Source organism: Tachypleus tridentatus, chromosome 12 (genome assembly GCF_004210375.1).
Source record: "Tachypleus tridentatus isolate NWPU-2018 chromosome 12, ASM421037v1, whole genome shotgun sequence".
Classification (NCBI taxonomy): Eukaryota; Metazoa; Arthropoda; class Merostomata; order Xiphosura; family Limulidae; genus Tachypleus; species Tachypleus tridentatus.
In genome coordinates, this window is record NC_134836.1 from 104,853,981 (window position 1) to 104,881,262 (window position 27,282).

General features: G+C 33.3%; 1 protein-coding gene across 12 annotated transcripts in view; it reads right to left on the reverse strand.

Moving 5' to 3' along the window:
- LOC143234221 (serine/threonine-protein kinase tousled-like 2) overlaps positions 1 to 27,282 on the reverse strand; it is a 110,950-nt gene that overhangs the window by 34,624 nt on the left and 49,044 nt on the right. For 6 of the 12 annotated variants that reach the window (XM_076471408.1, XM_076471414.1, XM_076471410.1 and 3 more), the window contains 2 exons: positions 11,137 to 11,224; positions 3,575 to 3,778 (listed from right to left, as the gene is read on the reverse strand). In XM_076471408.1, coding sequence (XP_076327523.1) covers positions 3,575 to 3,778; positions 11,137 to 11,208 — 276 coding nt within the window. In that variant the 5' untranslated portion in view covers positions 11,209 to 11,224. Of the gene's footprint in view, positions 1 to 3,574; positions 3,779 to 5,898; positions 5,997 to 11,136; positions 11,225 to 13,113; positions 15,028 to 25,333; positions 25,353 to 26,828; positions 26,969 to 27,282 lie in introns of those variants that run through there. The other 6 variants (XM_076471416.1, XM_076471415.1, XM_076471407.1 and 3 more) reach the window with 6 other exon arrangements.

Here is a 27,282-nt window from a genome sequence, read left to right on the forward strand (position 1 = left end):
TTTATTTAAATGTGTATGTTTATTTACATACAACAAACAAAATGAATAGTTCTTCCACCTTAAATATTCTCCCTAAAACCAATCTTAAAATTCTCTGTAGTCGTGACTCTTCCCTTTAATATCTTTGTTCTTCTCACATAGCCAAGAAATCTAAATTGAGCAATTACTGTTTCCCCACATGTTGCAAGGGTGAAGCCAACTTTTAGCAGGTCAGCCAAATTGCCACTGACCACAAGATGTCGACCACTAGAATACACTTTCTTAATTTTTCATTTAACCAATATTTGTCACCCCTTATATAACTGCAACATCTGAATTTCACTATGGTTCCAACTTCAGTTTTATCCTCCATAAATATTCAGGTAATTTCTGCTATCTTTCTGGTACCATTTATTATATCTTGATTCAAATTCTAATCTCCTACTAGTGTCTCCTATTCTATCACTCAATATCCTCTTCAAATCTTTCCCACTCATTGTTTACAGTTCTATTTGTTCTTTATAAAATAATAACCTTTAAATTCATATTTAGTTATTTTCTCAATCTTATTATGTATTTTGTCTATTTCCTTTAACCTCTTACAGTCTTTGATTCTTCCCCCTTCTGTAAATTGTCAAAACTTTTTATTTCTTCTACCCAAAATCCAATTTTGCTGATACTTTATCTTTTTTCAGTAAATACTTTACATGTTACTGTTTTTAAAATAACATCAAGTATTTAAGCTGCTATCCTATTTATATCTATTTATTCTTGCATCAGTATTTCCCTTTTTGAACCTCCTTCTTCCTATCTGAAAAGCTTAAATATCTAATTTATTTATATATAATTAATTCCAATCTATTTCTTCTTCATTGTCCTGCCAAATTTTTTTTTCAAATTTTCTGCCTCTGTTGCCAACCCAAAACAGAAAAACATAACACTTTTGTTTCTCTATTGCTACTCCTTCGTTATTAAATACAACTTTTAATTCTTCTAATGAAAAATCTCAAGCACATATCCAAATCTTATTTTGTAGTCCACATATCCCAGCTGACTTTCCTCTCTTTAACTTCTTAATCCCATGTAATATAAATTATTTAATCTGTCTTTCCCCCTTTATTTCTCCACTTTTTGGAGACCCTTCTTTCTTTCTTTCTTTTCCTAAAAAGAACTCTTCTCATTCTTCTTACTTAATTCCTTCTTTTACACATTTCCCAAATTTTGTTCCATTTTTATAACTCCTCAGTTCTTGTTATCTCCATCATATTTTACTTCTTTCTTATTTTCACAAATTCTTTTGTATTCATATTAATCATTTTTATATATTTCAATATTTCTCACCACTCATTTTTTTTGTACATGTTCTAGCTTATCATGGGTGACAACAGTTTTTCTCCTTCCTCATTTAACCAAGATGATTTTTGTTTCTCTTTTCTTTCTTCAGATTCTACTCTCTCCTATACCTTGAAAGATAACACCCACCTATTTGCTTCAAGATTTACAACTGCATGATCAAATAATTAATTTCTTCTAACTCCTTAATACATTAGTTTACCACCTTTATCTACAGTTTGACTCCAAATAAAGATACCTAACCCATTTTATTAACGCATTCATTTTAACAGCTTTTTTCATTTGTGTGATATAAACTTTTTTTTTTTTTATTCTGCCTTTTTCCTCCTTTCTCATAATACACTTCTTCCCTCTTTCTACCAAATTAGTCTCCTACTATTATTCACAGGATTACTTCCTGTTTCTCTGCTAGTTGCTCTTCCTTTATTGTCTTTCAATGTTTCTTCTGCATCTATGTTATTTTACAATAAACTACTGTTACCATTAGTATTACTTTATTCTACTTACATTCCATAATCTAATACATATAAACTTTGTTTCATGTTTCTCTTTTGCAACCACTTATTTCTATTATTATTGTTCCTCATACCATTTTTTTCTCATCCACTGCATGTTTACATGTTCAACATCAATTTTTTTCTAAATAATAACAAAATTCTATGCCCTATTTTCTTTCCCTGCTATATTACAAGTCCCCATCGTCCACGTTTTCCTTCTATTCTCCACTATTTTGCAATATTCTCAACTCTATGGGAAGCATTCTAATTTGAAAATCACCTTCATTGGTAAAAATATTTGTACTCCTTAAATTTACTTTTTTCTTTAACAGTTTTTTTTTCTCTTTCCAGCTTTGTAGTTTAACTATTATCAAGTAACTTCTCTCTTATATTTACTTACCTACCATTCATGTTTTCCCACTTCCTTCAACTAGTACTTGCATTTTCTCTTCTAATAATATTTATTTACATCCCAATTTTCCTTCTTTTTCCAATCATTTTATCACAACATTAATTCTCTTGCTCCTACTTCCTAACTCTTTTACCTTACCATTCTATTTATTTCCTCAGTTCCAATTCTTTCTCTAGATTCATCCTTTTCTTTACACAAAAATCCTTATATTTTTATTCTAAACTCTAGTCTTTGTTGTATTTCCTGATATCTATGTTGCTTTCAATTCCTTTCTCAATTCAGCACTGCCTTTTTTAATTTCTTGTACTTTCATTAAAATCAAGACCTTACTTATATATTCCTTGGGTTAAATACATTTTATCTTTTCTTTCTTCTTCTCAATTAACCTCAAATATTATTTTCACTCCTACACTTCCCATTTTTCTCCTTCCTTCCTTCCTGTTCATGCTTATCCTCCAAACATAATTCCTTTCCTAATCCACACTGTTAAACAGATTCATTTAAACTTGTTCCATATCCTGTTATTTATTAACTTCTCATCCTCTTATTCAACTTTTTATCATAACAGAACCTTTACTGTTATATTTATTTACTTTTTCATTCAGAGCTGGAATTAAAGATGTTTTTTTAACATCTACATTTAACGATGCCTCTAAATGTTAAGTACATTATTTCATATTTTTACGAAACTCTGGTAATTGTTTTCTAGCTTCATATGCAGTGTGTGTATCATTTCATAGAGCATGTAATCAGCATAACACCTGTAAATAGATGACTCAAAAACCCACTAAAGCCAATTTAAACATATAGCAAATACTGTATCCTCTATAAATAAAAACTGTCATGAGGGTATTAAATGTGAGTTATTATATATTAATAATTCTGGAATCCAAAAAAAACTAATTCACCAACAACTACCTTTTTGTTTTCCTTATTCTTCAAATAAATAAAATTCATAAAACATTCTTCTTTTCACATCTATCAATCTTGTACTTAAATTTTTTTAATAACTTATAATTTATTTCTTCTCCTTCACCTGATCTGTCACGTTTACATCAATAAAAGTTAAGAAAATAGGAAAGATAAGTTGCTTTTATCTGGAGTTTACCATGCAATAGATACAAATACATAAGATTAATTAATTCTAAATATGATTGACATTAACAAAAGATGAAATAAAAAATAGAAGTATGTTATTTCTAAAATTTACTGAAAAAAATTCATAAAAACAAATTTTGTTTGGTCTGCTTGCCTGAGCAGTTTCTTCATAATTTATACATGCAATAATTACTTAGTAGCAAATATATTCCTAACACACTCATTTAATTCTTACATCAATATCTTTATCACTAGAGCCACTTGCTGCACTGAGGTTGGAGCTGTCATTCTGAGCCTGAGAAGAGTTGCCACTACCACCTTGTGAGGGGTGGGAGCCGCTGAAACCCTGCGAGTGGTTGGAATTCTGAATTGCTGAGAAGCCACAAGCTTGGACTAGTCTTTGCTGCTGATCTAGAGACAGCTGGGAGAATGTAAATCCCTAGTGTAAAAGGGCAAAAGTTAGACCTTCTTCAACTTCACAAAAGAAATATCTGTAAGATTCTCTACAGCATCAATTTAAATCTTACAAACATAATTATACATTACTTTAAATCATGATAATTGCACACATTGATGAAAAACACACAGTTCTACATTTGGAACTAATATTGGTGAAATACGCTTTAAATAAATTGATTTTATATTAGTATTATTACTATTTGTGATGATGCACGTGCACATGGGACAGAAGAGAGGCAAAAATATTCTTGAATTACCAATTCCATTTCTAATTAACAAGAAATGTATTAATTGTTCCACAGATGATTCCCTTTGGTGAGTATACTGGACTATCAATATATAACTGTTCTTCAACAGATACAACAAATATATATTTTTTTAACTATTTTAATCATTTTTATAATAGTGATTCCACTTCAAAGATATAAGTCACTTGGAGACTAATGAAAACTAGACCAATAATAATCTTAATTCCCTTAAAAAAACTAGTAATATAAAAAAATTAAGAAGTGATATTTCAGGTAAACCCTACTTAACACTCCTATAATGTTCAGAATATAAATATGTCTGTTATATTTTGGGTCATATTGATCCAATGCAATTTCAAACAAATTAAAATAGATTTGAATTGACAAGCTATGTTTTATTTATATAGCATTTACCATTTTATGTTTAATATCAAAAATTAAACTCTCATTATAATAAACTTAAAGATATAATGCATTTCATCACACTATGACGAAAACAAGTTTTGGGTCAATTAGACCCAAAACACAATACAAGGATTATTGTAGCTTTAAGAAGATTAAATATTCAATAAACTGTAACATTTAGCTCTACTTGAGCAATACATGTGAACCTCAAAGTTTACTTTTAGAACCAAAAACTGTTTTAAATATATAATGTTCCAATATTTCACATGCAGAAGAATTATTATTTAATTAAACAATTTTTAATAATCAGTTCAATTCTACAAATTTTATTTTATAACAGTCTTATTATTTTATTTGATAGCTCAATTCTATATAAAAGCCTGAGAGATAACTGAGAACTACAACCTAACCTCAGGGAAAGCTTTTCATTCAGCCTTCTGAAAATTTGATTATACTTTTCTTCTATTTTTTTTCTTTTACACACATCTGGGTGTTCAAATACATAAGCTGAAACTGCCAATAAATTATTTAAATTTGCTTATGATATTCTTCTTGGGGACTGCTAGCTGTGAAGAGGAAACTGTGGTTTTACAAAAGGATTTAAATAATTTATTAAGTTGGGCAAATAAACAGCAGATGGCTTGTAATTATAATGAAAGAAATGTAACGTGCATGTGTTATCACACTCAGAATTCTAAACATTATTTTGATTAGAAAAACCTTAAACAATTTTATGGAACAAATGGATCTCAGTATTTCTCACTGATCAATCTTTTAAGCCATCCAAGCAGTGTGTTGTTACTAGTGGTATGGTAAATAGGAATGTAGGTTATATCTACATAAATATTGAAAAGAAGACTAAAGGGGTTATAATTTCATTGTCTAGAATACTATTAGGCCACATGCACAGTACTGTATTCATTCATGGACTGCTTTCTTTAGAAAGGACACTAAATTGTTGGAAAGGTTTCAGAAGAGAGCTACTATCTAGGATGGAATGGTTTTATGCAAGGAAAAGTTAAGATATCTGGCATTGTTTTCTCTTGTAATGAAACAAAAAAGAAGAAGAGTTAGAGGGAAGGTGTTTAAGATTGTTAACCAAATTAGCACTGTCAATACATCCTCTTTCTCTTCATAATTAATTATAAGAGTTGTAGGAGTAGGAGACACAAGTATAATTTTACAAATCATTTTCAGGTAGCACAGTTTTATATTTCAAATGGAGAGGTTGGTTTCTGGAATGAATTGCCTCCAAGTGTAGTGAATGCAGTACATTTAAGGAAGTTCAAAGGAAGGCTTAACAGATATTTGAATGGGTATGAGTTTGTTTTTCTACATTAGTTCACTGAATGAGAGAACAAAATTGACCAAGAGTTCCACTGAGCTCCTTAAATTTTACATCATGTACCAGATAAATTGTTAACATAAGCTATAAAATATAATTTGCCTTCATTCCATTCCAATTATCCATTCATAAAGCAATAACTGTGTGCATTTTGGAGTACAACAGGTCTTGATGTGGTGCAGTTCCAACATTGGACATCACTAACATGCAAAAGAGAATTACCTTCAAGAAATTATTTCCTTCATTACATTCTTCTTGGAATTAATTATAATATATAAGAACTGACCTTTGTACCCTGTAACTTGCTATAATAGCTTACTGATGACCAACTTGAAGGCAACTGAAAAACTGTTATTGTTATTAGGATTTATTTAGAAGTTAAAACTTTGCTAAAAACACCAGTTAAAATCTAGAAATTTACAACTACATAATGCTTCAATATCAATCAACTATGTTTTTTAGTCTATGTATGTATCTTTCTATAAATCAGAATTACAGCAATATTTTAGACCTCAATAGCAATTTTTGAACACACTGATGTTATAATGGTTAGACACTGCTAAAATGCAGAATATTATCTTCAGTTGAGTTCATCTTCACACACTTATCCAACTCAGGATGTTTGCAATCAACTGGGTTATATCACATTTTAACCTGTTATTATTTTAGAACACAAAAGTCGATTGTAAACTTGGTAGTCGTTGTACCAGTTCTGATTTAGCTGCAACATAATATGTTCATCTAATTCAAGATAAGTTAAAAAAGATGTGATGTCTTCATTCTTTGTACTGTAACAGCATTTCACTTCCAATATTGTTGTTATTAATGATTCAATCAGGTATGTGTTGCAACTAACTTCAAGTGTATTTACCATACAAAAATTCTATATTTTTCTGTTTTTCATCCAGCAGTTTTCATATTTTTTCTGTTGCCATTCCTTCACACATTTGTTAGCCTATGCTAGTTAATGCATACACTTGCATGTAGTTAACTCTACTATATGATCAAAGTTACTAGTAATCAATCTGCAGGATCTGGTTTTTAGTAAAAGTTAGACAAAAAAATCTGTGTCTGTCTGTTTGTCCATTGTCTAACTACTACTAGGTCACTGAGCCAATTTCAACTAAACTTTTTGGGATGATAGTTTCAAACAAGGGGCAATTTAAAGGAGGATTTACAACCTCTTCCACCCCCACATTTCTTCTATTATTATATTATTTAGGACTTATTATCTCTCACATATTTAACACTTAGTAAATGCAACGATGGCACCATGTCCTTATACACAAATAAAGTTTATTAATAATTCTACAACATAACATACACACAGTGCAAAAAGGTAAAGAGAAATGCAATGAAAATATAGCTACCACTACTGCAATAATACAGCTGAAATTTCTACTCCAACAGCCATCATAAGGTTAAAATGAAAAGCCATTTCTTGGGTTATACCTACTTTCTATTTTAATCTGTGACAATTTGACTTTGGTTCACAACATTTCTGTGGCAAATGACCATCAATTAATTGAGTGAAACACAGTAAAAGGATGTTAGGAAATGCATGTTGAAAATGTATAGCAGCAAGCACCCATACTGCCACTACTTCGACCTTTACTTCTTCCTATAAAACCACCCTGACCATAGCATAGTACATACTATATTTCAAGTATATATTAAATATTTATAGAGAAATTTTAGGGAGTTAATAATGACTGCTGTAATATGTTATGATACACATGAATTGTGTGAAAATTAGGATTTTGTATTATTTATCATAGCACCCCCTTAAGTTTTTCAAATTCATAATGCAGACAAAGAATGAGTACCTTAGCTTCCAGTATATAATTTGACAGTTTTAAAATAACATAGTTAAATTACTTAACCCATTAAGCAACAAGACATCCCTTCAAATCACTCACCCCAGCACTCAACAAATAGTCTATGGCTAACTCAAACTATCAGTGATAGATTGCGCAAAAGTTGGGTGCATGTTATGTGGTGATTTCATGGTATCTTTTTGTTCAATGTGTTGGAGCAATACAGGAGTGAAACTTCATTAAGTTTTTGTGCCAAATGATGGATTTGGAGAAAGAATATCCAGTAGAAAGTTCACTGTTAACAAAGCCCTCAAGGCAAATCACGGCATGAGGATTCAGGTAGCAAACTGAAAGTTTATGACCATGACTTGTCATCATAATCCTGTCACAGTGACATTCATGGTAGCAACAGTGACAAGGATACTCCTCCCAGACCTGCTGATTTCATGGGATTATTTTGGAAAGAATATTTTTGAAATCTCTTGACAGCAGAAACAAACAAGTTTTTAGAGGGTCATGAGCTTGGCTCTTATTCTAAATTGAAGTGGTGGCAGCCAGTCAAAAGGGTGAAAGCATTCATTTGTCTCCATCTGATAATTGGTCAATATGAGAAGCCAAAAGTGGAAGATTTTTGGTCCATGTTTTGGATATTTGAAACACAAAAATTTCCAAAATTTATGTTTTGGAATTGGTTCACGATGATTCTTTGATTCTTAAATTTTGTGAACAATGATAATCATGTGTCCAAGTGGTGAGCTTGGCCATAACTGAATATTCAAAATTAGACCAATCACTGACATTCAAAGAGAGAAGTACTCTGAAACAGCATAACCCTTAAAAAAAAAACAACAACAGATAAATGGGGATACAAAACATTTGTTCTAAGTGAGGCAGCTATAGGATATGCCTTCAACTGGAAGTTGTGTGCAGGAAAAAATAAGAATGGTGATGATAATCCTGATGTTGTGTGCACTTTTATTCAGTGTTACAAGGGGAAGGATCAAGAACTGTACAACAACACCTACTACACAAGCCTTGCCCTTGCAAATGAACTGACTGATGGAAGTACAGGAATGTACAGTGCACTAAGAGCAAACAGAAAAGAAATGTCTGAGGGACTAAAGGCCTGCTAATTTATCCCCTAGGAAAATGAAAGACCCTGTTTTTATGTGACAAGGGAAATTATTAGTCTGTGCCTGGCATGATACCAAAAGACCCCACATGTTTTCAACAGTCCATACTAATGATTATGTTAAAAACAGATTCATTCAAAATATAGTGATGCATTTAAAACAGTGCAAAAACCTCTCTGCATGTACAGGTACAATAATTATATGGATGGAACTGATAAGAGGATGTAAACATAAATCACAGATCATGTAAATGATACAACCAAATCTTCAACACATTGCTCAGTGTTTCTTTGGTAAATTGTCACATTATTTACAAAGGAATTGTAGGCAGGCAAACCATTCTCTGAAGAATTTCATTCAAAAACTGTGTCAAAGGTTTAAAAAAAAACACTAGATTGAACTGGCTGGTGCCTCCTGACCAAACTGCACAGAATAAAATGATGAAAACAGACCAGAAGGCAGATGGCAAATGTGCCATAAGTGCAGATAATGTGTTGTGGACCTTTGTCTTTATCCTTGCTTTGAGATATTATACTGTCAAGAACTTCCAGAAGTTCAGGGAACTAGATTCACTGGTTATCCTCAACAAGCTTTTTCTTTACATCAAATGTACATCTTGACTTCTTTGAGAGCAGTATGCTCCAAAATAAAGGCATTACCAAATCAGGAAATTTGTAAAAACAGTTTGGTTCATAACATCTATCATGATCTGTCTTCATTTGTAGAAAAAATGTAAATTAATCAGATTCACTGGTTCATTTTTCCATACATAATTTTTCTAATCCTTTCTTTAGCTATTCCGTCAGTTGAGATATTATATAATTCTTATATTTTGCCATTTTTTAGATGTAAAGACCAATAAAAACAACAATAATAATACCACTGCAGCAAAGTACAGGCCTAGACTAACCCAATTTTATGCTGTAACCACCTAACTGTGATATGAAATTGCAGCTCCTTGCATAAGCACATGTACCATTACTTGTTGCTATGTGTTAGTGATAATTATCAGCTGCAAATATCTTAATTTTAACTGATGTTTTCAATGAAATTTTAACATTAAAATACTGTTTGAAATGTATAAAACATCAATTTAGGGCAATCATCCTTCTCCAAATTTAACAAGCAATTTCTATCTATCACCAAACATATAATTTTGGTGAAAAAATAGCAAAAATAGACATTATAATTTTAAAGTTAAGCAAACACATTTCTGATGTCAGTTGTACATATTTCAAGAAAAGAAGTATACCCTGATGGCACACTGTACCAACCAAGAACTAGTATTCTAATGGCTGTTAATGACATGAAATTGGAATGATAATTAAATAAAGAATAGTTTGTGTATTTTTACCTATGAGCCCAGACTTCCAGAGGTATTCTCTAATTTTCAAAAATACAAAATGAGTAAATTTAGGGAAAAACTATTATTTCATTCTAAATGAAGATCTCATCATATTAATTTTCATAACATTTTTTCATCTGAGTAAATCCTTCTTTTTGGACATGATAAATTATCAAAATATTTAGTGTTCTCTAACTGTAATACTTCTGTAACAGTCAACTGCTTTTATACTATATGGAAAAACCTTCTCAAAATTGTAAAAACATATGAAAATATATTCATGGTTAAACCTATGCACTTACACTTTTAAGTCATCTCTAGTAATTACTACATGAAACACAAACAAATAATAATTTTATCTAATGTTCAAATTATAATTCAGCTTTGAAAGTTTGTAAGTGTTCCAAGAAGTGAAATGATAAAACAATGTACTACAATCAGCTAAAATTACACATAAAAACATAATGTTTTATGATGCTTTATATGTACTTGAAAGCATAAATGAAGTCAACAATTAGCTCTAAGAATAGATTGATAAAAACCTGTACTATATACCAATATACAGGCCATATTAAGATTTTCATAGTCCTAATTCAGTTCTAAAAACAACTTTAATGGTATTTTAGAAACTTAACAATAAGTAAATAATGGTGAAGTTAGCAAGTCCTATATATATTCAATTAACACTTTATAGTAGTATACAAAAACAAAATATATCATAAAGTATAATTTATTCAGTAACATTAAATAAAAGTTTGATAATACAATAAGTTGTGCTGTTTCCTGAATGCATTCTGTGAAATAAAAGCCTTTCACAATCATTTGAGCCCTTTGAAGATTTTACATGCCCAAGAGGAACTCTTAGGATTGGAAGGATTATATTTCAATCAAACTAAACATATCTTAACATAAGTTCTTCAAAAACTTTAGCTGTTGGTCATGTTTTTACTCAACCAAAGAAAGACTAGTAAATAGAAACATAACTTTACTTTTAACACTACCTCACATCACAATCTTATCTAAACACAACAATACGATATTTTACCCTTCCTCCAAAAAATCTGGCCTCCAAAAGTTCCTGTTTCCGTGGGTCTAAACTGTGTAAGTTATCCATCATATCACCGAGTTCCTGTCTGAAAAATAAAGTTATAATCAAAATTTTGGACAAATGAACAGGCAAACACTTTCTTGAAACTAATTAGCTGATCTGGTGTGAATGCTTTTCTTAAACTGGGGAATCACGATCATGCTTCAATAGCTTAGAAGAGATATTTACACTAAAATAACTGTTATTGTAACAAATGTCTTATATAATTAATATTTCAACCACTGCTGTGCTTGTTGTCACAGCTAACCCAATGAGCTCTGTATTCAGCAAAATAAGCCATCAGCAATGGATACAGCAGACATAGTATAGTTGAAATACTATTGTTCTCCTTAAATGACCCTAAGGGATGAATAAAGAATGTAATGCTAAAAATACAAATAGGCCTAATACTAACATCTTATGACAAGTATATATATATATAATAAAAATAGTAATGTCTTTGTGTATGCATGTGAAGCTTTGTAAACTTCATTAAACTGTGCAGCATAAAATTACGAGTAGAAAATATGGACAACATCACTATACAAATAAGGGAGGGAAGGACGTAAATATTACTATACATTACAAAGGGAAAGGCATTTGGGTAATGGATCTTTCATGCCCCAGACCAAAGTGTTTGTGTGTTAAGGTTTAACATGTGAACTTTTTCATTTGTTTATGGACATTAGTATACCAATTTTAAAACTTGTCACCAGTATCTACATTTTGTGTTTTGAAAGGTCACTATAGCTGGTGTCTCTTCCTAGATAAGTCAATTGGTTTGTCCTTTTTGATCACACCAAATGGCTCAAAGTTTCTTTTGAACTAGAGGTCTTTGATGGGTATCACATGTTGTGGAATAGGTTTAATCTCACAGTCATTGAAACATTCCATACAGTCATCAGATCTGTTCAGTATTCACAGTCATTGAAACATTCCATATAGTCATTAGATCTGTGCAGTACTCACAGTCATTGAAACATTCCTTATAGTAATCAGATCTGTTCAGTACTCACAGTCACTGAAACGTTCCATGTTGTCATCAAATTTGTCCAGTACTCTACCAATCTAGTCTCATACATGAATAGTCTGGGTAGATCACTTGATTGTTATAATTACTTTAAATACACCTAAAAATAAAAGGAGGAAAAATAATGACAGTAACCAAAACTAACTGCATGTAAAACATTTTAAAATTATCCTCTAATCTTCTTGAATATAGTTTTTTATTACATTCGAAACTGAGGACAAAACACAAAAAGCAGTCTCATGTCTAGTTTATATATGATTAGCCATTTTCATTGTATATGAAACATATTTCTAATTATTATTAAACTAAAACATCCACTTTTTGAATGTTCTTTATTCTAACAACAAACTTAGAAAACAAAAGAAAATAACTTTACTTGAATAAGGTACAACATTTAACTTGAATTTAAACGAGGAAAAGATGAAACATCTCAAACAATAGCATTCATACTAATTGTGTGCATCATTCTGCTTAACTGAAAAACAGTGTATGTTTGCTCTGCTTGATATTTCAGAACACTTGACCAATAACTCACTGTAAACCACTCAAACTCTTAACTAATCTTATGTATTGAAATTTTGTATCCAACTACTGAATCCCTTAATAGTTGTTTAACCATTCATTTTTGTGGAGTAACTCCATTCAAAATAAATACTCAACCCAAGTGACTAATTCAGTATTTTAACTACTGAATCTCTTAAGCAATTCTGTGTATTTAACTTTCCAAACACGTCATACATCTATAAAGTCTTATTCAACTATGTACATTGAAGCACTCAATATTTTGACTGATACTTTCCACCCACACACTCAATCTCATTTTGAGCTGTTGAGTACTCCTTTACATTTTATAAACTTAATCACTTATGTCACTTAACTGCCCAACCCTGATTGACCACACTTACAAAAGTGATTTGATCCAAACCATCTCAATCTAAACATCCGTCTTCTTGACTGGACTTTACTTTTAACATCTAGATTCCCTTGAATAGCTTTTTATTTGAAATCAGTTGAACCTACTTCGATACAACTGATCAACTTGATTGACCCTTGTTTTTAATCATCTGACCTTAAGTAACCCTAGGTGTCTGTGTTCCTCATTAACTCTTAGCCAACTACAAGTTAACCTACTTCTAACCACTCATTGCTTTTGACTGACCCTGTACTTCCAAATGGTTAACGTTCTTGATTAAATTATGCATTTCTAACCACTTGATGATTTTGACCTTGAATTAATAAACAACGTGTTTTGATTAGCTACGAACTGTATTTCTAGCTGGTTGATGCTTTTTACTCGCCTTGTACTTCCAACTGATTATTTCTATTGATTCCCGTGCATTTAACTATTCAAATGTCTTGATTCAACTTCAAAGTATAGGCACTCAGTCCTCTTAATTAATCCACTATATCTAACCATCCAGTCTTTTTATTATACTGATCTTGTATGTATGGTATATACTCCTATTGAGTATTTTAATTAGAAAAACCCATTCATACCGCTAGATTAATTACGCTCACGGAACTATACAGTACCTATTCTGTCTCTGCTGATTAATTACATGTAACCAACAAGTCCACTAACCAAATATTAAACATTCACTCTCTTGGCTGCCTTTTCACACTTACAGATTCCATATTCTGTGATAAACCTTTAAACAATCTTGGCCACTAGATACAATGCCAACGAGTTAATTTGAAATTTCAACGTACAATAAAACACTGCAGATTTCTAACACTCTCAAATTGCTATACACACACACACACACACACACACATCAGTTATTCAGTATGACATACTTTGTGTGCAGTAAGTTCGTGATTACAATTACTTTCCAAACAGAGTTGTTACATGTATGTGTTTACAGAATGGTTTCTGTCTGAAGTGAACTAGCAGCCACCCTCCAGAGTTGGAAACTAACGTCACCATTTGCTGTTACTACGCACGTTCTATTCACTACCACACCAGCATAGCAAAACTAAGTACAAGACAAGCAAGCAATGAAATATCATACCCTATATGGCCCCTCACAGCAGCTACCTGCACTTCCACAGCACTGAAGACGATTACGTCACGAGTTTCAACCACAGCAGTAGCACTTAAAGTTGAAGCAGAAAGCAGGACCCAGATCGCCGATTAACTAACAGAATTTTTGTTGTTGTTTTTTTTAATCACTTAGCTCTCTGCGCATTACATCTGCTCTTAACGCTTCAAACTTAATGTCTACTTATTTGTATGCTTCCTATGACGAGGAAGAATGCAGCATAATAATGAAGATCACCCCCCAAAACCCCAGGTAATACCCCCAGACCCTGTTATCCAAAGGGCACCCCACCCCAATACATCGCTGCCTATGTTGAATGCAGGGTTCTCCCAGTTGATTTCATGGGGTCGCTTGCCTCATGATAGAACGCTTCTTTAATAATCACGGCGACAAGCGGGCAGACCAGTATACATGGAAAGAAAGGTACGGGGGAAAAAGGGACAAGAAAATGCCTCCGCGTGGCGCGTGCCACTGCGACACCCATGCAGGGCGGCGCGTCTGTAGCACAGCAACCAACCGTGGATTGAAACTACTCGGTGTACGGACGGACTTGCGAAATTCGTACAGTATTTACCGGAATTATACAGACAGAACGATCAGGTATACGATACATAACCGATGCTCTCAAATGGTTACTCTTCTCAAAAAGCTGATTTGCACAAAAAATAATTTAGGGTAAAGTTGTTTTTTTGCACAAATATAACAGCATATTAATAACTGCACAGGTCAGACGTTTGAACAACAACAACACAAGGGCTGAAGACGTATCATATATCCTCTTAGGGCCCTTGAATGTCAGCGTAAACTCAGACACTTAAACTTAAAATAATATTTAAGGTTCATAACGAGTGCGTACCGAAAGCGAGGAAGAGAGAGACGACACTAAAAACCACCAATAAAATGGTGCAATGAAGTTGGACGAGAAATGACTGCTTTACCACATGTGCCCTCATTATGATTATTGATAAAATATACAGATATTAATAAAGTTGACGATAAGCGTGCATATGTGTGTGTGTATATGTATGTATGTATCTATATGTATACAGATATAATTTGCTTTTTGAAATGAGCTGAGATATTTAAAGTTTCTTAAGTAAAAAAATGAACAAATGCAACAGGAATTGTGCACATAATTAATTTGATATCGTCCAAGTAAATAGAAGCCTATTCATCACAACACACAAGGTAATAGTCTCACAGTGGAAGGATCAACAGTTACTAATTAACATGAAAACCAAGGTGTGAAACTTTTGTGAGATGCGTGTGTGCCGGAGTTATTTTACATAACAAACCGTATTAAATAAACACGTACCGGACCACTGCGAAAACTAGTCTAGATCACGAAACAGGAGTTACTGGAAAGATAAAAGAATCCAAACTATTTTCCTGTTTAACACGAGATTCAAAAAGTCGTCACACAGACGACTGTTTGCTCATTTTTTAATTTCGCGCAAAGCTACATGAGGGCTATCTGCGCTATCCGTCCATAACTTAGCAGTGTAAGATTACAGGGAAGGTAGCTAATCATCACCACCCACCGCCAACTCTTGAACTTCTCTTTTACCAGTGAATAGTAGGATTGACTGTCACATTATAATGCCATCATCGCTAAAAGGACCACACAAACAAACTGTGATAACTTGCACAGTTTAAGGAAAATGAAAAAAATTGCACCCAAATATTATAAAATTAGAAAAACAATACAAAGTAGCATATAGAAGAAAATTATCACCCATAAAGAACATATTTAAACTGTGTGCCACATTTTCTAGCGCGTTAAAGATGTAATTTCGATTTTGTAAACTAAAAAATGTGGCAAACTGCAGTGTTGTATAAAAACATTAAAATAATATTACACAATATAATTCAAGTGTGCCTCTAGTTTTATTACTGGTTAGTTTGATAACTATCTAAACAGACATACAGTATACTGGAAACAGAGAATACAAATATTATATTACAATCACGAGATGACATCAGAGAGTGCCTATAAAAGTATACACAGGTAATAATAATATGGATTCAAGTAGTTGCTTCTAGGACTGAATAACCGCATGGTAAGACGTGGAAATTAAAATGTTGTTAAGTTAAGTGCAGCAAGATTCCATTTTTCAGCAGAGGACACAAAGTAATAGCCTCACAGTAGACGGATCAACAGTTACTAATTAACATCAAAGCAAAAGTGGGAAAATTTTGTGAGATGTGTATTGAAATCTCTGAAGAGGGTGCGTAAAGCGATACGAGTATTTTTTTAAACAATAATGAGATTCAGATAGAAAACTGAAATTCCACAAAATGGTGTTAAGTATCCTGCAATATTGTCTTTATAGGAAAGACAACGGCGGAGTACATTTGTTGCCATCCACCTTGTTATAAACACAGATATCAATGTGGTTGAGTAATTAAAATCCACTGATGGGAGGGGGTAACCAAACCCCAAGAAAAAAAAACAGGAATCAGATCAAAAACAATGAAACGAGCAAAGCTGGAGTCATGTGCTCTTTTCAAATAAATATGATTGTTTAGGCACCGAAGGCTTAAATATCAGTGAAAGTGTAATGATAGACACTGTTATGACTTTCACCCTTCCATAACTAGTTTAGCACATATCTTTAAACAAATACATTCTGGTACATTTTCCAAAATTTCTGTTCACATGTTTCGCATGTACTTCTGGCATTCTACAGGGTGTTCGGAAAGTCACTGTGCAGTTTTGTAATCATATTTTATTCAGTCTATTTCAAGCCAGCAACTGATAGCGGTGTTTAGAAACAAAATAAGAAGGATCCAGGCCTGTATTGATGCCAACGGGGGTCACTTTCAACATTGCTTATAACTGTCATTCATATTTACCTCCTGTATTCTATATTGAAACATGTGTGATAATAAATATATAGGTGCACAGTGACTTTCTGAACACCCTGTAGGTAACCGAATATTGAAAGATCTTTCACATTTAATCTACATATGCCAACAGCTAGAGACTCGTATCGATTTAATTCTACAACATGTCGTACCCATCCTTCTTGGTATGGGAGTGAGTTCATCTCAAGTAGCAGCACAGACACTTGTACAAATCGGTATGAGTCACCAGTTTTTCTTTCATGAAAACATTAGTTGGAATAATTAGTGAATATTAATAGTTTTACTTGTTCATTTCTTTGTTTTTCTTTATTCTCAGAGTTCGGAATTATTTTCTGCAGTACACTTCCCGAATGTGAGTTTTGCAGATACTTTTAAACTTGTCCGTAGGACAATACTGTACATGAATACCACACAAACTTAAAATTGCATCCCAACAAGTAACGGTTTTTGTTTTATTTGTTTATTTTGATCTTCGAGCAAAGCTGCATGAGAGCTGTCTTCGCTAACCGACCTAATTTAGCACTGTAAGACTAGAGGAAAGGCAGATAATCAACCTCACCATCAGCCAACTCTTTTACCAACGGCTGAAAGAGTGAGCATGTTTGGTGTGATGGGGATACGAACCCATGACCTTCAGATTGCGAGTCGAAAGCCGTAACCAGCTGGTCATGTCGGGCCATCAAGCAACGGTATTGGCGATCTACACATAACTGATGGCACCTTAAGTGCTCATAGAGACATGCACATTCTGATCTACCATTCTATTCCTTGAGGAACAGGGTTCATCCAGCACGGATCAACCTTCCAAGAAGACAATGATCAGTGCAAAATTGGCGGAAGGGCATTTAATGGTAAAGAAATTGATGAAGCTTCGACTACACAAAGTATCAATAAGAAAATTCTTAAGTATGTATTGGCTTATTTATGAACTGATAAAGATAAAAGTTGGCCAATCAGACTGTGGACAGTAATAAAGAACACTTTCAATCAATATTTCACAATTCGACAATGATAAACTGTATTACAGCATGAAAACAAAGTGAAATGATATGTGTAAAACACAGGCACTCAAACACAATACTCATGCACTGGACAACATATTTGCTTTTCTTGTGTATTTTTGTAATAATATTTATTATCATGAATTTATTTATGGTATTTATGGCATCTCTAAATGTATATATCATTAGTAAACAGTACTAAAGCCGACTATTGCTGTATACAACGAGTCAACCGCAATGCAAGTATTGAGAGAATTAATATTTCATTATGAACTAGGAACACCGATAAAATAGTTCTCTTATCAACATATCCGCTTTCGACATACGTGTAGATATAAATTATATTAACCGGTTCTATCACAACCTCTCGTCCAATTAATCAGGTGCTCTGCTTAGCTAAACCTGAAAAATATGTTATGAATAGAGGTCAGCCCTGCATAAACCACTAAATCATTTGTTTAAATAAATATATTAAATTATTGTTATTTAAACGTTTTATTTCGTGTGTTGTTGTTGTTTTTTCCAGAGTACACACACTTAATTTAACTTAAGCTTCATCTTCATTTGAATTTCGCGCAAAGCTATACGAGGACTATCAGCGCTAGCCGTCTCTATTGTAGACTAGAGAGAAGGCACCTAGTGAACACCACTCACCGCTAACTCTTGAGTCACTCTTTTAGAAATGAACAGTAGTATTGAAAGTCACATTATAAAACGGGGAAGCATAATCGGTGCAACTGGGATTCGAATCCGCAGCCCCCAGATTGCGAGTCGAGCTCCCTAACTCATGAAACAACCGAACAGGTAAGAAAGCTTTGACAGTTAAAGCATTTAAAAAATAAACACTTAAGAGGTATACAAAGCTATAAACGAGTTTCGAAAAGTTTCTGATTAAAATAAGCGATTAAAACAAATGTTTCTAGAAACCACAAACTGTGAGTACAAATGTCTAGAAGTTATCACGAATAAATACAGGGTGTTCGGAAAGTCACTGTGCAGTTTTGTAATCATATTTTATTCAGTCTATTTCAAGCCAGTAACTGATAGCGGTGTTTAGAAACAAAATAAGAAGGATCCAGGCCAACGGGGGTCACTTTCAACACTGTTTATAATTGTCATTCATATTTACCTCCTATATTCTATATTGAAACATGTCTGTTGATAAATATATAAGTGCACAGTGACTTTCCGAACACCCTGTATAATAGCTGATGCAACTTACTGTAAAAATGAACGAACATTTGCAATTAACAGGCAAAAAAGATTTTTAAGAAATCGTGACACATTAATGAAGTCACATGTCAATATCTACTTTACCTGTAAACAGAAGTATACTGGTAGATAACATAAAAGACTACCTGTGTTTTGTTTATATTAAATTAAATGAAAACGTTTCTGAGTTGTTGTAACATATGAATAAGTAATTAAAAAAAACTACAACGGGAGGGGGGGGTGTTAACGTTATGATATATAACATATTTATTTCAAGCAGAAGTGAATTAGTAATTAAGTTTCTGTACTGGAAATAAAAGCAGTATTATAATATTTTCAGTAAATGTGTACGAGTAACATTTAAACCAGTAACGAATTCAGTCAGATAAACAAAAACTTATCCAGAAGAATTTCCTTCCAAAAGGATACCAACTTGTACATCGGCTGTATCGATCACCTACTACACACAGCTTGTCAATCGCTCAGAATAGAAGTATAGCACTGAGACTGAAGAAGGAAATCGATGAACTAAACACACACCACATTTGAACCCCAAGAAAGCAGACGTACGTCTTTAACGCTTTTCTGTTTCTTTCTCAGTTGGCGATAGAATATTAAAATACCAATTTTAAGCACTTTAAAAGTTAATTGCATATTAAAACTGGTTTCGTGATTTTATATATTTTTACGATAGCAACGATACCTAATTGCACCAGCCCAATTCACTTCTTCCAGAAGGTCCCAGAGCCCAACAAAAGTTTAATTTGGCTCACTGACAATTTCACAGTCATTTTATGGTTCATCCAATACGGGACTTTCTTTTCTTGTTTTCAATGAATTTATACGTGGATCGAAAATATGTACACAATATATTTTTCTGTACATACAAATAGACGATGATAAAATGCACTACCAAGTTATTAAGCCTAAGCCACATGCCAAAAGAAAACTAGTTCGTTGTCGCCTTCGTGACACACACATTTCTACTCTTCCCATATTTATTTCTGAATTTTAAATACTAATGATAAAAACAGCAATACTTTTTTTACTCTAACCCCCAAAAAAAGAATTATTACTTTCAGTTAACAGAGACACCCTTCACAATACATTTAATTAATATTGTTATTAAGTTAAAAATACTATTATTTTATAAATAGAGACATCTTTGTTTACAAGTAATATGCTGTTTGGTGACGTAATCTCACACGAATATATACTATTTTATCTGTTTTTTTGTTGTTTTTTTTGTCGTGATGTAAGTGGCTTAAAACTAGTGAAACTACAAAAAGCAAATTCTGGAAAGTGTCTCGTTTAAATAGTGACACGTGTTTCGCCTAAAAATACAAGTTAATTTTACGTTAGTTATGAGGTGGAATGGAATGCCTCATTGATACTTCATAATTATAAAAGTATTAAGGTTCGCGCGATGCTTTTAAGTGCACAGTAGGCAATAACGTACTCAAATAAACTTAAGCACAATATCATAAACGGCCATGTTTATCACAGGCTTAAGAAAGTCATTTACCACGAGAACAATCAGAGTTCATTTTTCGGTGCATACTTAAACTTAATTGGACACGTGACACCTGTCTGGTAGAGGGTTCACCATGAAAATATGATAATCGTATGTAATCGATAGTTAACAACTTTAATGAACTTGTGGTATTATTAGCTTTTAGGTTTAAACAATAATATTTGTATAATTAATATAATGACTAGCTTTTTAATGTAAGGAAGATTATCCCTGACTCTTTGTTAACCTGAAAATGACCTAGGAATGCCGAAACGTTGTTCTCTGAATATCAATAAAAAGTATTAATATCCACACCAGCCGTTCTGAGACACATTTTTATTTCAAGTGTGTTTCTCGTCATCAAGTTTCAGTAACAAAGATTTGGTTTCTGACAATAAGATTTTTGCTTTCTTTCTTTCAGGTATAGAGCTCCGAATTTTCAGGTTATAACACACCAAGCTAATAGTTTAGTCACTGTTTTGTTGGATTTTGTGCGAAGCTACTCTACTCATAGACCAAGACAGAGAATACAGTTAATCAACACCACCCACAAATACTTTACATATTCAGCAGTGCAATAAAACAAATTAATTCCCAAATAAAAGGTCAAGTTTGTAGACAACTGACGTCTACGGCTAGAGACGAAATGAAAACTTTGTAAGAAAGACTTCAAGTCTCTTCCAGGAGATTACTTCAAGAAAACGGGATAGAGTCCAAAAAACATTCCAAAACGCCTCTGCTTACGAGCTAAACGTTTCTTTTGGGAAAAGAAACACGAGGTTACACTTACAAAAGACTGGTAAAGGGTAACTTTGGGATTTTATGAAATATCAGAATTAGAAATGATGCATTGAAATAAAATGTGAATTTCTGCAAACTAGACAAGAAAACCCAGCGAAATGACACGTGCATATGAAAGTACTGCCTGTAATTTGTTTTTTCATCTCTAAAAAAAGGTAGAAAATCCATATTTACTGCTTTCAAAAGAAACACATACGAATAACATTTAATATGAGCGATTATAATAATTAAAAATATCGTATGTGACTCATTGAGCTTTTACCTCGGTTATTTTTCAATAATGGTTTGGTTTTTTTTTGTTTGTTTGTTCTGAATTTCGCGCAAAGATACACATGGGTTATTTGAGCCAGCCGCCGCTAATTTAGTATTGAAAGACTAGAGGGAAGGCAGCTAGTCATCATAATTCACTGCCAATTTTGGGTTACACTTTTTAGCAACGAAGAGTGAGACTGACTGTCACATAATAACGTCCAAACAGCTGAAAGAGCGAGCATGTTCGGTAATGGGGATTCGAACCTACGACCATCAGATTGCAAGGGAAGCGCCCTAACCACCTGGCCATTCTGGGGTGTATTCAGTAATAAGTTCCTCTTCGAAGTTTCTGGTATTTGTTAGTATATACAAGGAAGATGCAAAGCTAGAGAACACTAACAAAAAGTATACAGATAAATTTTACTTCATTAGTTACAGAACGAACACTGATAAGTGTACACTTATTCTTAAAAAAACTGTTCACCTCTTCCTCTATGTGGTTTGGCTACCCTATAACACCTAAAGTGCGGTGAAAGGCTAATTTTCCAAGACAAAAACGTAAGTGTGCTGGGTTAGCTTGCGAAGTCACCAGATTAAAATCTCAAAGAAACCTCATGAGACAAACTAAAAATTTGAAGGAGAAAAGAAGACACGTCGACCACCATGAAAAACTTGTCAAGCACCTAATTAAATATTGGTCTCAACCAACTGAAGTTTTGGATACTTGCAAATCCCTTTCTGAACCACTGTGCAAAGGACTGTTTTTTGTTTTTTTTAATGTAAAGCTCAAAGCTACACAATGTAATATCTGAGGTCTGCCCATCGACCTACCGCATAGCCACTAGAGGAGGAGTTGGGTGGGAATGGGGGTTAAATAAACAAATGAGTGGATGTGTTCTACATTTTATAGGCACACAAACTCCAGTGTTAAAAACTGAAACGGCTTTAACAGTACGCATTGTTAAATAAACAAATGAGTGGTTGTGTTCTACATTTTATAGGCACACAAACTCCAGTGTTAAAAACTGAAACGGCTTTAACAGTACGCATTGTTAAATAAACAAATGAGTGGTTGTGTTCTACATTTTATAGGCACACAAACTCCAGTGTTAAAAACTGAAACGGCTTTAACAGTACGCATTGTTAAATAAACAAACGAGTGGTTGTGTTCCACATCTTATGGGCACACAAACTCCAGTGCTAAAAACTGAAACAGCTTTAACAGTACGCATTGTTAAATAAACAAATGAGTGGTTGCGTCCCACATCTTATGAGCACACAAACTCTAGTGTTAAAAGCTTAAACAGCTTTAACAGTACGCATTGTTAACTGGATGCAGGGCCTACAGAGGAGACTAAAACACAGTTTATGATAGCTTCAGTCCCGGCAAGTGCCCCCTTACCCCTTATATTATCCCAACACTATTCGGTCTTTCATGATGTAATCTAACAATTGTAAGGGGACTCCACAACTCTGTACGTGTCTTCAACTTCTCTCCATTCTGAACTGTATGGCTAATGATAAAGTTTAACTATATACACACCTGATGTAATGCAGACCAGTTGTGAGTCATGCACTAAAAATTACCATCTTTAACATGGTAACGTTATATAAAATGCAAGTAAATGAATTATAACAGCGAAAAACTATCGAAATTAGTTTTAAAAGGAATGGAACAAAGGAAGCTATTGAACATACCACTCTGGATCTTGCTTGTCGTCACGATATTAACAAATGATTGTGACTTGGAAACACAAATCGCCCTTATCATTTTACGCGTCATTTGCTTGTTTAAATAAAATAAAATAAACCTCGTATTTAAGAAAAAATCCTTTCACATTAGACCATTTAGTTACAAAACAAATGCAACAAGAACAGATACACAATTTAAAACAGAAATCCACTGAAAAATCACCCACACTGCACTATACATTCCTTGGAACTCAGCACATGAAACAAAACAAAAACTCAACATACTAAAAAAGCAAATAAACACAGCCATAAAACTATGCTCACCAGATAAAATTAACGATGAATTAGACAAAATAAAACAATACTTCATCAACATCAATAAGATTCCTCTACAAACCACAGAAAACATTATATGCACACACCTAGACAGAAAGCAAAATCAACCAACTAAAGTAAATATATCTCACGAATCAAAAAATCACAAAACCATATACTGTTATATACCATATATTCCCGACATCAGCAGAAAAATAACCAACATTTGGTAAAAACTAGTAACAAAATATGACATTCCAGTTAATACCAAATTTATTCAAAAACCAGGCACAAAACTGAGGTCTATACTATGTAAAAACTACACTGACAAACACCACACCAACATTATGTATAAAATACAATGTGATAACTGTCACGACTTCTATATTGGAGAAACAAGTAGAAAAATGAAAACCAGATTCAAAGAACATAAAAAGTCACCTTTACACCTTCATAAACAAACGCAAAATTAAAGAAGCCTTACTTACACAACAGCTCAAGGGCAAAATAAACCAATACAAAGGAACACCTTTATACCTATATTAAAAATAATATAATAAATAATAATACTAAAATAAATATAAAATTATATATTCAAACATCTAAGTACACTTTCTACATTCCGACACTCAGTTACACAATCCCTTTCAAACATGTGGTCAGCTTCCGGTCAGTTATCTCTTTCTTTCTTTGTGAACCTGACAATGACCGAAGAAGGTCGAAACGTTGTTCGCTCCTCTACGTAAAAACGTTTCTCAACCCAAACGAGCCGTTTTTACAGATATAAATGTAACAAGAGAAAACATCTCAGGTTATTTGGAAGGTTGGTGGGTTGTAGTTCAACGCAAAGCTACGCAATGGGCTATCTACGTTCTGCTCATCATGGACATATCGAAACCTGGTTTCTAACGTTGTAAGCCTGCCAGCATACAACTATACCACTGGTGGCTGTTTGAAAAGACGACTTTGGAATATATATTGTGCGACTTTGTCTTATTCAGTTATCAATGTCAGTAGTAAACATTTTCACTTTCGACCCCAACTATTTTTCGATGTACCATAGGCAGTCTCTATAGTGAGTTTCTTGCCACAGAAGGATTCAAACAGTAATCAGACATCTGTTGTGATACGCTCTCTAATCCCATAGTAGACTCCCATTTTTTTTTAAAAAAGAATAAAAACAACTAAAAATTAAGCGCCCCTGTAGAGTAGGTTTCACCACATACTTTAATACCATTCCAAAATTAATTATTGACGAATAAATAACCGACTTTTGAACGTGTCAAAACTGATAAAAATACTCGTAGTTTTTCTGTCAGTCTACTCTCCCAGTTATTTGTAATATGATCACATAAATATAGTCATATGTCTTTCATCACAAAACTAGCTCTACGTTCTCAGTATCATTCAAAGAATTACAAATACATACCTAAACACAGAGTAACGATGTAGCTATTACCGCAAGAGTACTAACGAATAACATCTCTTGGTCAGTCCATATAGTGTTCATTTATTAACTAGGATAAATACACAAAAATACATACGTCTTATTACGTCACACATTCGCTGTAGTTTTCATAGCTTACGACTGAGGGGTTCCATGCGACCGAGGGTTTATACACGTCAACGAGAAACACCGTTATACCCAGCGCTATGACGTTCTTCACTAGATCAACTAAAAAAACCAAAACTACCTACGGAATTACACGAACGCGAAAAAACAATAACTCGTCTTTACGTACCACGCGAACTCCAAAATAACACAAGTAATTTCTCATCGTGTTTTCTACTAAAATGAATGAGAGAAAAACGTTTGCACGTATTCTGAACCTTTATTTGACAAACCGTCCTACGTTTGTATGAAAATACGAAATAAGTCGAATATATCGACGTAGCACTAGCTAATCCAGTGACCTAGTCCACTGAGGACGAGAATATCAAGGGTCTGGGAAAAAAACAACAACAACAGACCTGTCTACATAGGAGGAACATATAAAGCAAAATGCGCGAAAGCAGAGATAGAAACTCACCCACCACCACACGTACACATACAAGGCTAATGTACCACACAAAACTGACGTCATCAAAGCTAACTGGGTTGTTGCCAGGAGCACAAACATTAGGAGAACGTCAGAAGACACCCTTCCACCCCCAACCCCGTTCGTGATTAAACACTAGGAATTATGAATGCATCACAGGTACTCTACTATGGCGCCAATGGCATATGTCACTACTTCACTCTCACAAGTATTTTACCGCGTTTTTATTTATACTAACCAAAGTTACTTCAAATTACGATAGATATCACCGTTTGCAATTCCCTTACAAAGTAAAGCATCGGATTAACACAAAAGCTTTGTAAGTTATAAACTGTATGACAAAAACTGGCCTCATTTCACTTTTGCTTTTCCAACGTAGATCACATGAAGGCGTTTTTCTTTTTTGTCGCACAAGCGTTTAATAGTGCATACCGAACTACTTCCCTCGCCAAGCTGACAAGTCAGTTCGTTATTAAGCGTATTTTGCCACACACGTCTCAAAATTATTCCTGTAGAATTGTCGTTTGAAGTGTTGCAAATCTGGAAGCACGTGACATTTTGAAATAAACCTCCAAATTAACCACCTTTACGAGTTGTTACATAATAGTGTATTTAAGTCTTAAAATCACGGGAAACTACACCGTTACACTGTTTAAAGCGTCTCTATACTACTGTATTACGTGTACGTCTTTAAGACCTTTATAAAGGTTAAAGTTAATTGAAATGTTGAACTTCATAAGTTGATTGAAACTCACGACTTCTTGCGCGTGGCTAGATTTACAATCCTTTCGAACTTCTAAAATGATATGTGTGCATGTATTCTGATCCTCTCTTTGGAGGTCTTACATTTTTATCAAATGTTTAAATAGATCACCAAGTACTTACGCAAGACTTTGTCGGTAAGCTGATTGATAAAAGATCTAATGGGGGAGACCCTGTACCAGTGGATAACAAACCAGCCTTGCTGATCAAGAAAACCCAGGATCAAATCCCACCACACACAAAGACCTTCTCAGACTTCCCTGAAAAAGGCAGAAGAGTATCAACTGAAAGACAAATAAAAACTTAATAACAATTACCATGAAGCAAAAAAAAAAAAGTACCTAATTACTAATTAGGCTTAGGTGATCGTATCGGTTATTAAGTTCAACAATAACTGAAAAACTTAATATAATTTCACCTTATAATACCGTACGTTATCAGCAAGTATTTGATAAAATTTGATATGTAATGTTAGAACACTCATTATAACCATGGCTGTAAAAGATGATTCTTACCAATAAATAACAGTTAAAACAATCACAACATACAAGCTGTAATGGCGTTTGTTAAACAAAAG